Genomic DNA, 10,340 nt, shown 5'->3' on the forward strand with positions numbered 1-10,340 from the left:
GTTACGTTACAAATTTGACAATCCTTTTGATGGCGGATAAAAAGGACCTGTCAATTATTTTAAAATAAATTTTATTATTTTATTTATAATGATACACGTATGATGATGAATTCTGAAAGATTTAGCGTAAAAAACTGTACATTTTATTAGTTCTAAAGACAATATAAGTCACAAATGTGAATGGTAACAAAGAGAGCCAAATCCGATATAGCTCCTTTTAACAGTATCCTTCATCAATCAATAAGAGCAAGAAAGTATTTTACTTAACTAACGTAGTTTGCAGGCTATTATGTTAGCCTGGAGATTAATTATATGCCCACCGAAAGGTTGCTGCTACAGATTCCATCGTCATTAAAAAAACAAAGAAAACATTTTATTAGAAATTGCTATCTGGAGTTTCCCCAACAGAATACCATTTTTTCTACACAAGGCTTCAACTCTGATCATTAATATCATCATCCAAACCAAATCCAAAAACAAAAAACCTGAAGGTGTAAGACAGTTGACTGTAATAAACTAACAATTTTCAAGAATAAATTTACCAGGGACTGATTTATTTCTATAGTTAGGGCAGCCGCTTTAGCTCCTCTAGTGAAAAGAAAGGAGTTGTAAAAGAAATTGTTAAATTATAGAGAAAATACAAAGACAAAAATTCATTACAACATTCCGGTTCGGCTTTGCGGTAAAAACTATGAAGATCCTCCTCCAATGTCTCCTTGACTGGTAATTATCTGTAATTGAAGCAGAAATCTCGTTCACATTCTAAGTCATTGCGTTAATTTGCATTTGAAAACGTACTCTTATTAAATCTGTTGTGTCATACCGTATTTTCCAGCACCATTTTATCCGGAATTACTATTTTCATATCTAGTCGGGCATGGATGCTGACTTTTCCCTTGAAAAGAAAAACCAACATTGTCAAACAGTTGATATGCAGAAACTATTCATGGTGGAGAAGACAGACAAAACTAAAGTAGTTGTGCCCATCAAAAAAATAATGAAAATTTTAAAATTCCACTATTGACAATGTAATTTTTTGGTTCAAGGTTTCGTGATGGAGTTTGAAGAATATAAAGTTCAAATCGCAGGAATGTGGAAACAATTTTTTCACTCAAGTTGTGTTTGGATTGGTGTATTATGCTAAATATTTAAATTAAAGTATTTAAAAATCTATTGATTTGAGCTGATACATAATTGGTGATAATTTCAAATCCTCTAAAAAAAATATATAAAAACATATGGGAGCAAGAGGTGGAATTTGAAATACGTATATGAATTCTTCATTTAAACATAAACAATGGTTTAGAATTAAGAATTTGAAATTCACTCAGTTTCAAATACTCCAATTCAAATGCAAACTAATAAATATGAATATTTGAACAGGTGTTGGTATTACCAGTTTATTGCAGGAAAGTATTATTACCTTGAGAGTAATACCAGCTCCAAACCAAACATCACCGGTCACCTTCAAGCTTTCAAGCCCAACAACACTAGGAACGGACTTGAAGCGTCTATGAAAGTCATCGACCTGAGAAAAAGTATAAAAAGAGTTGTGTGACGAAGGAAAGGTAATGGTGGGAGCACTGAACCAAGGGTCTAAATTGAAAAGGCTTTACATTTTCAAATTCTGGTCCTAGTTCAATGGTAGGATCTGCAGGATTTTCTCTGGCAGTATTCCTCGTCAAGATACCATCCATAAGGGTGTACAAATCCGACTGAATGAGAGGAAAATGATAATCTATAAATGCTATAAAGAAAACAAAAGGTAATAAACATTCAGGCTGGTTCCAGAATAACCTTTAGCAGAAGTAGGTCTGATGTGGCTTCAACAGGAAGATATCTTGACTTTGGAACACTTAGAGCTAAAGACTCATCAAATAGCTGCAAAATACAAGTAGCAATAAGGGAATAAGCAACATGTGGATCAAAGTCAAACACAACAATAAGTTTGTGTAAGTGAAACAATACTGCAAATTTTTTTCAAAAAGATAGCAGCTATTCATAGATATTTAAGGCACAAGGCGCAGTAACGGACACAAGTGTCCTGGAGCCTGAGGTGCAAGGCGAGGCGAAATAAGAAATACTTAGCTTAAATTGTTAGAATTCATATATTTAAGGTGAATTTAACTAAAATGTATGTACATAGAAATATACTTCAATTGAATATTAAACAATAATTAAAATAAAAAATTCATCAACAACAACAAATATACAAAGTAAATTTTTTAAAAAAAAATCAATTAACTAATCGTTAACCCTCTTTGTCTTCTTAAAGAAAACATTAGATGAAAAATTGGATATGTCTTGGAATTAAATTGCAGGTAAAAACATAAAGAAAAGAGTGGCTGTTAATATATTTAAGGGTCTATAAAATAAAGAAAAATAAAAAACAAAAGAAAGAGAACACTGCAGTAATTAAAGAAGTAATATAGAAACACTGTAATTGACGTTGCAAAGAGAATAAAAAAAAATTAAGGATGCACAGATTAAAATTAGGTGAAAGATGGTGCTCTTCGCTCAGAGTTTTTATGGAATAAAAGTCTGCCCATACATACATGCAGGATTTTCTAATAATTAAAAAGTTATGGGCTTGGGTTATATTAACTTAGACAAAAATTGCTCACAAACAATTTTCATAGAAGCACGCTTTTTCTAGCCTCAAGCAAGCCTTGCGCCTTGCAAGAGGCGTGTGCCTGGACTAACCTTGCGGCTCGCCTCTTGCAAGGTCTGCACCTGGGTGGTTACCGAAGCGCACGCTTTTTACAACTATGCAGCTATTAACATTTGATGCATCAATCTATGGAAGGTAGAAGTGTTTTTATACATTTACGAGCGAGTGTTTGCAAGTAAATTCTAATGGAGTATAATTGTTACCCTTGAAATGGTAAAGTCCTCTCTCGCAGCACGCCTTGCCACCAGGCTTCCAATGGAATTCATATTTATCCACCTGTCATGGATCGGGACTGATTAGGAATTACAGAAATAGCTAATTTACTATTGAAAAATAAACTCCCAACAGCAATATCTTACATTGTGTCAATGAATTTCCAGTTCATCTTTGGCAATGGAGTCTTCAAGATGCGCACAAAAAAATCAGTATCAGAAACAAATTAAATATATGGATTAAAGTCCAACCATAATAAAATTAAAATTAATGCTGACGGCAGCACAAAATAAGAATTAAAATCATAAGAAGCAGTGGACAGTAAGACCAATAACATGGCTTTTAATCCTGATACGAGTTTGAATAAAAAAGAGAGTACAAAAACTATCAAACAAAAAACTGACCACAATTAATAGTGATGGATGGAAACAACAGACACATCTCATGATCTTGGAATGTAAGTGAAACAGTTCAATCTCACACAATATATAAGAGATTAAAAAAAGCTAAGGTACGCTTACAATAGTTAATAGCTATTTAAGAAACAAACTTCTTACAAATTGAATTGAACTTGAGGCAATTTCAAGTCTGCCTTATGACTCCAGAAAACTAATGAGAAAATGCATGTCTAACAGAGAGTAAACACAAAATTGGGGCAAATTTCTTTTCATTTCTGGCATTATCTGATTTCAATAAGGAATATGCTGGGCCCACAATAGGCCTAACAACTTCATAAGAATTGAGCCAGACAGTATTATTTGGAGTACTCTTTGGCTGTAATTGTGGTAGGTTATGTGAGTCCGCTAGAGATGAACCTTCCTGCTCTAGCTAGTTTAGGCAGCAGATTAATAGAATTAAACATAGAACAATACAAACCCATGATATCAGGTTCATGAATAGTTGAAAAACCACTGATTACAAACCTTTAGTTCCAGAACCAAGTTCCTTCAGTGGAGCTTACTAGGGCTGTTATTTCTCTATTTCTTAACAAGTACAACTAAAGTGTTATCAGAAGCTCAGATTTCGTATTTGGGCTTTAACACATGTTATGTTTAATAACACCAAATAGTAGGACTGAGCAAATTTCTAAAGATGAAGATGGTGGGACTCATACACTAAATAAAGAAAACAACTAATTTTGCATGGACTTCAAAAATGTTGAGCATAAACCGACCTTAAAATCTTCTTTCTTCTGCAAACTGTCATTCCCTTCTAGTTCAGAGGATTTTGGCATCACCTGAATACTATGAGACTTAGAAACACTAACAAAGAACGATGCAATTAAAAAATTTGCTGAGCGTACCTCCACACAGTATTCGATATTGTTTTGAATTAAATGGTTTAGAATCTCTGGTATTTGATTTAAGGAAGTGAACTGTTGGACTCTGCTCAGTGTATAAATGAATCCCACATACAAATGTTACACAAATCTAGGGGAAGGAAAAATTTTAACAAGTGAGAAAAACATTAACGTTGATGAGGATACTTCTGTCGACAACGTGAGCAAGGTTATCAGAACTCAAAATCAAGATATACTCTTTACCCTGCCAGAAAACACAAATGTTATAAAACAAAGTCCAAAAGAGTATAAATGAGTCTTCAAAATTATGGTCAGACAAAATACGAGTTTGGAGAATCAGGCTTGCACCTGAGAGAACATTATATCCAACTTTCCACTGGGTACCAGCTGGAGGAAGACCTTGGCAAGGTTCAAAGAACCCCTTCGCATGTACAAAGACAAAAACACAAAATTAAGGTATCTTCATAACCCAACGACCCTTCACCAGAGAGCGCAAATGTGAGACCACTCAAATAGCTGTACTTCCAGTCAGAAACTCTCAATTGCATTACAGGAAGCAGACACAGATTTTATGGAAGAAATAAAGCCTCCAGTAGCAAACAAACAAACCAACTCAGGGAGTTGTAAAGTTATAACAGATTGCCAATTAGACTGCTGCATTCACTCTCCAGATAAGAGAGAAGAAGCACCTTCTTTAGGAATGGAATGAACACGGTTTTTATTTTTTTAGCAGCATCACAATGCAGGGTTGAGCAGAGTGAGATTTGATTAGCATGGTGCTCAAGCTACTTGAGCACATACGATGTATTAATGAGCAAAACAACAGGAAAAGACTCCTGATTTTCTATTTCTACAGGAAAATAAAGAAACATTAAATGGACTATCTGAAACATATAAAACTGCCAGAGATCAATGCTCAACTATAAATGCAAGGGCTAGAAAAAATCCAAAACTTGAAACATTTCTTTCCTCCAACAACATTCCAACTAACAATAATCAATGCATACAATATCATGAATTCCTAAGAACTGAATAATTCAGAACTAGGAAATCTGGCAAAAAACTGAAAATAAGAAAATTATGATGGAAGAACTTATCGGTTGTCATGGATACTAATTAGTTTTTTTTTTTTTAACCACAAATTGAAAGGATGGAAGGGAAACAATTTTTTCAAAAGGCGGTGAAGTAGGAACATCCAATGGGCAATGGCTAAATGAACAATACAAAGCATATTGAACAAAATCAGAGCCAAATAAATTAAACAAAGTAAAAATAGAATGCATTCTATTTCAAATCAGGAAAGGTGACCGCATATTTCTAAATGGGATGATGGTAGAGAAACATCGCTAGGGAGGGTGCCAGCACTTTACAGATAATACAGTTACGCAAATAAACACACTACTTAAATTGGCAACCCAGATGGAAGAGGAATACTTCATGACACAGACACGAGAGAGGGAGAACTAGGAATTAAAAAAAATTAAGCACAACAAATTTAGTAAGAAATAAGAGAAATTAGCAAAACTAATCTTATTACCGAGTGTATAATTTGTAACCAAGATGTTTCGACCAATTAACCACAAATTTAACCCAAGCACATTTATAGTTTCTAATGTTATTTTCAGAACGGAATAAAATAAATTACATTTGATTCTTGCCATCTTCCCCTTCAGCTGGTGGAGGCACAACGTTACTTGTACTTTCTTGGGATTGACTCTGTCCATAAAATATTAGGTCATCAAAATTAACATAAAAATCAAGTATAACAAAAAGAGAGTCCTATATGGAATAAATCACACAGATGCACCTAAAGCACCAAAACACAAACCATCGTCACAGCATGGATGTTCTTATTTGAGTGCTTTGCCAAGACCTATCACCAAACAAGCAGCAAGTGTCAATTTCCAACGTATATCAATTCCAGCTGAGAACACAAAGTTACCTTCATTATACTATCATGTGCACTAGTTTCATTAACCAAAATCAAAGGAATGTTGCATCCGTACTTTACATTGAGACCCTGCAAACAGTGCAAAATTAAAATACTCAGAACCAACCTGTTCAATATTTTGTTAAGAGTTAGTATAAATATTAAACCCAAGTTTCGGGGGAAAAAAGATGGAATATCACATCGATTTGGTTGACAATCAAGTCCAAGCATGTTAAGCCGTGAGCAATTTCCATAATGCACCTGCATCAAACACAAACAAAAGTGAGAAGCTGGCAGAGACATATGGGCATTTGTAAGCTTATAGGAGGCGATAAGAAATTGTTATGCCGTATTTGGATCAATAAAATGTTGCGAAAAGATTTCAAGGGCATTTAAAATTATAATAAACTTGAAATTGGTAAAGATAAACTACATGTGCAGTTTTCTATTTCTTTAGGAGTGAAATTATTTGTCACTGTATCTAATCCAGGTCTTAGTGAGCAAGGCCAACTTCTTGCAACGCTGTAATCATAATTATCAAAAGTCCACCAGGTATGCGCCTTGGATCAAGAAGCAGGAAGGCCCAACCTTTGCGCTTAGACACGGATCCAGAATCAACACTTCAATAAATGCATGCCTGTACTGTGAAATTAAGGTGCCTTAAAAGAATCAAGGCCCCCATGAATAGTGCCTTAAATGCAGGAATTGCGAATTCAAAGTGCAATTTGATTCTAATCATTTCATTTTCGCAATCTTACAAATATTTATTTATTTATTATTATGTAATAGTCTGTACCCAATCGATGGCATAAAACAATTTTTTTCAAATATTTAGATTTGATAGTATCACGAGATAGTATGTGTCCCTTCGATAAGGCAAGTGCCTTGCCCCTTATGCCTAAGCTATATGATATCCATGTCCCTTGCTGTGCATCGCCCCTCTAGAAAATATTTAGATAGTGTCCATTGAAGAAGCTTTTCCAGCCAAATCGCTCTTATTTGTTAAAATAATATACCATACCGTTTTATCTAAAACAAATGCAATAAATTTAAAATAGCAGCCCCCACATCAGTTATAATACTGTCTCATATGATATGAACATTTCCAGGAATGAGAGCAAATAGGTTTAAAGGTAGTGTCTCGGATAAAGGCTTACTTGGGGGTTTTAAAGCCCATCTTATCTCCCAAAATGCCATTAAACTTCAATACGACAAGTTTGTTCAAAAGCTGCATGGTTTCTTGTACATCTGTGAAAGTGGTAAACAAAGCGATAATAGAATCAACTACTTAAAATCAAAGGACTAGAAATGCTATTGTCTAAAGCTCTGAACATAGTCTTGGTGTTATTTAATAGGAGGGATCATTTAGTTTTCAAGGTCATAAGTCCATGATAATTCCATTTGGCATGCACAAACAATCTAAATTACCTTAGAACCTATCATGAACTACCAAGACAGTTGCTATTTGCTTTCATGAAGTGGTAGTTTGGCAAAAAAAAAAAAAAAAATCCTTAATTTACGGAGAAAATAAGATAAAAGGAAAATTCAATGAAATATAAGTGATGCCAAAATGAGAAATATGAAGTTTGGGTTTAGGAGATATGAAAAGTAGTTTTAAATAGGGTGCTAAAATTCACCTACCAATTTTTTTTGGTGCGTCTGCTTGAGATTCACTAGCATATACATTGAATTTGAATATATACTAGAGAATCATCCAACCTAGGGATAGTTTTGATGATTGATTCTAAAATAACAGATTTACAAAAAAAAAATAAAGTCAAGAACTAAAATATTTGATTCAAGAACCACTTAGTTCAACTACAACCTATAATTGGCCAACGGGGGAAGAAAAAATGAATGCAATCAAACTATTTACCATCAGGAACTGCCTTCAAGTTTTCATAAGGAAAGACAAAAAATTTGTCCTTCATAACAGTCTGGTCATTTTGTTGAACGTCCTCCTCTCTTCCACATGCAAGTTCCAAAAAAGCAGTAAGTACAAGTGATAATCACTAAAGTGGAATGAGGACATACAAGAGATAAATATAAGAAATCAAGGAGGTTTGAAATCTCGTATGAAACTTTAGACAAGCTAAAGAAAAAGTTGCCAACGAAACAAATAAATTAAGAAAGCCCTAAAATCACATATAATCTCTATAATCACTTGAACGCATGAACAGATAATCTGATTTGCGACATGATCAAAAGGACTAATAACTCATCAAAGCCGATGATTTGTATCACTAAAGTACACTAAATTGTTGACTAAAGCACACTCAAACAGTGTAATCAGAGACACATTTGATTCTTCAAGAAGCAAAACATTGTTGACTGATGCCAGAGTCCAAAATAGAAATATAAAAAACTTGTGCAAGTTGCAAACATAAACATACAACACATTACAGTCCCCAGAAACCTTGAGAATCACAACCAAAGAAGTATCCAAGAAGCACCAACCAACATAATAAAATAATTACAAATTTGTATAGAGCACAAAGATAACTAACACAAACTAATCAAGACACTAAATTTCATGTAAGGTACATAAGAAAGGAATCACTAAAACAACTGAAACATCATTCTTATACCGAGTTGTTGATTCCCCCTCCTCCGCCATTGCCCTCTTTTGCTCTTTCAAGATAGTTTTAGTCATCAAATTACAAAACAAATACACAAACTCCACGGAATCATTTGCCGGAACCGGGTAAGTAATCTTCTTATAAGTATCCCAAGGCATACTGGAATCCACCAGCCCAACAACGGGAATCTGCAGCTTATCCGCCTCCCTGATCACCGAACTCTTCCTCTCCGAATCAAAAATAACAATACAATCTGGAGCTTGCACCGCGCCAAGATTAAATTTCTTGTTTCTGCCCCGAAATTTCTTTGGGCTCGAACTATTTGTTAAAAAGCCTCCAAGACGCCAAGTTGTATCATTCTTAATTTTCGTGATCTCTGTCATCTGGGATATTATCTCGTCGAAGAGAGAGTTTGTATTGACGAAGAGGAATCGCGCATTGTTGCGAGCAAGCTGTCCGATGAAGTTGCAGGCATTTCTAATGCAGATGAGGGTCTTGTCGGAATCTATGACGCTAATGGAGTTGCGGGTGCCTTCGGAGAAGATTTTGAAATGGTGCTCCGTCACGCGGCGGCCGAGATGAGCATTCGTGCTGAGAAGTTTCTGGATTACGACGGAATGGAAAGACATTGTAAAGTGAAACAAGGGAGTCTCAGCCGTTCCCTCTGAATGGTGAAACGGGGGTGGTCGATGGAAGTGGAATAAGGGCCTCTGGGGGGTTTAAGGACGGCGGCGGCGTCACTACTCAGCTTATCTGATCCTCGACTCAACGGCTTCGGGCCAACTTTGCTTGATGCTCGTGTTCCGATCGTAGGTGATACTTACTTGTTGACAATAATAAGAAATTTAGTACAACTTTTTTTATACAATTTTTCATAATTCAAAGAAATAATTATTTAAATTGATTGTTTCTGGAAAATTTTATGGTAATTTATAATGATTTTGTGGATCGAAAATTTCCTGAATGATTGCAAAGTCATGATTGGAATATCAATTCTGTATAGATACATATAGAGGTGCTTATTGGTTCTAGGTTCCGGTTCCCAAGAGATTGACCCGAAACGAAACAAGCCAAACGATTCCTATCCCTGCCCATCTGCCTAGACCTTCCTCCTTCCGCCAGGTGCTACATCATAGGCACATTGTTCCTAGATTTAAATCTTTGACTAGTTCGATGAATTTTAGACCGGTTCCGGTTCAGTTTAGACTGGTTCCGAGTTTCTTGTCCGAATATTATTATTTTTAATATATAATTACTTTTATTAATGAACATTTTTTTTATTTAGTATTTTGAATTGAAACAATACTGAATAATGATAAAAATAAAATAATTAAAAGATTGATTATACAATTGAAAATCTAAAATTCATAACGATTTATTAAAATATATTTTGAATATTCCTGATCTTCATCGGAAATTGAGCTTTAAAATTTATCGATTGCACAAACACTCCTACTCTTTTTTTCAGCTGCAAACCAATCTTGTAGGCATGGTATCATGGAAAGTGCTTTTGGCTTTAAATTAGTTCTTCGCTCACCAATGATCATTCCGCATACTGAAAATGCTGGTTCAGAAATAACACTTGAACTTTGAATGGGTAGGACATCTCTTGCCATTGCAGCTAACACTGGATAAAATTTAGAATTT

The 10,340-nt window shown here is 34.8% G+C and overlaps 1 protein-coding gene across 1 annotated transcript; it reads right to left on the reverse strand.

Moving 5' to 3' along the window:
- Positions 1–353: 353 nt before the first annotated feature.
- LOC140841413 (UTP--glucose-1-phosphate uridylyltransferase-like) lies at positions 354–9,525 on the reverse strand. The gene is made up of 18 exons (XM_073208806.1): positions 8,703–9,525; positions 7,991–8,079; positions 7,272–7,362; positions 6,315–6,375; positions 6,127–6,204; positions 6,013–6,057; positions 5,830–5,900; positions 4,533–4,605; positions 4,371–4,428; positions 4,188–4,234; positions 4,059–4,121; positions 3,031–3,071; positions 2,875–2,947; positions 1,798–1,881; positions 1,617–1,715; positions 1,424–1,528; positions 824–895; positions 354–731 (listed from the first exon to the last, which is right to left on the reverse strand). The coding sequence occupies exons 1-18, from the start codon at positions 9,320–9,322 to the stop codon at positions 690–692; spliced, it is 1,812 nt and encodes a 603-aa protein (XP_073064907.1). The 5' UTR covers positions 9,323–9,525; the 3' UTR covers positions 354–689.
- Between the last annotated feature and the right edge of the window lie 815 nt (positions 9,526–10,340).

The sequence above is a fragment of the Primulina eburnea genome, chromosome 9, assembly GCF_022965805.1.
Source record: "Primulina eburnea isolate SZY01 chromosome 9, ASM2296580v1, whole genome shotgun sequence".
Classification (NCBI taxonomy): domain Eukaryota; kingdom Viridiplantae; phylum Streptophyta; class Magnoliopsida; order Lamiales; family Gesneriaceae; genus Primulina; species Primulina eburnea.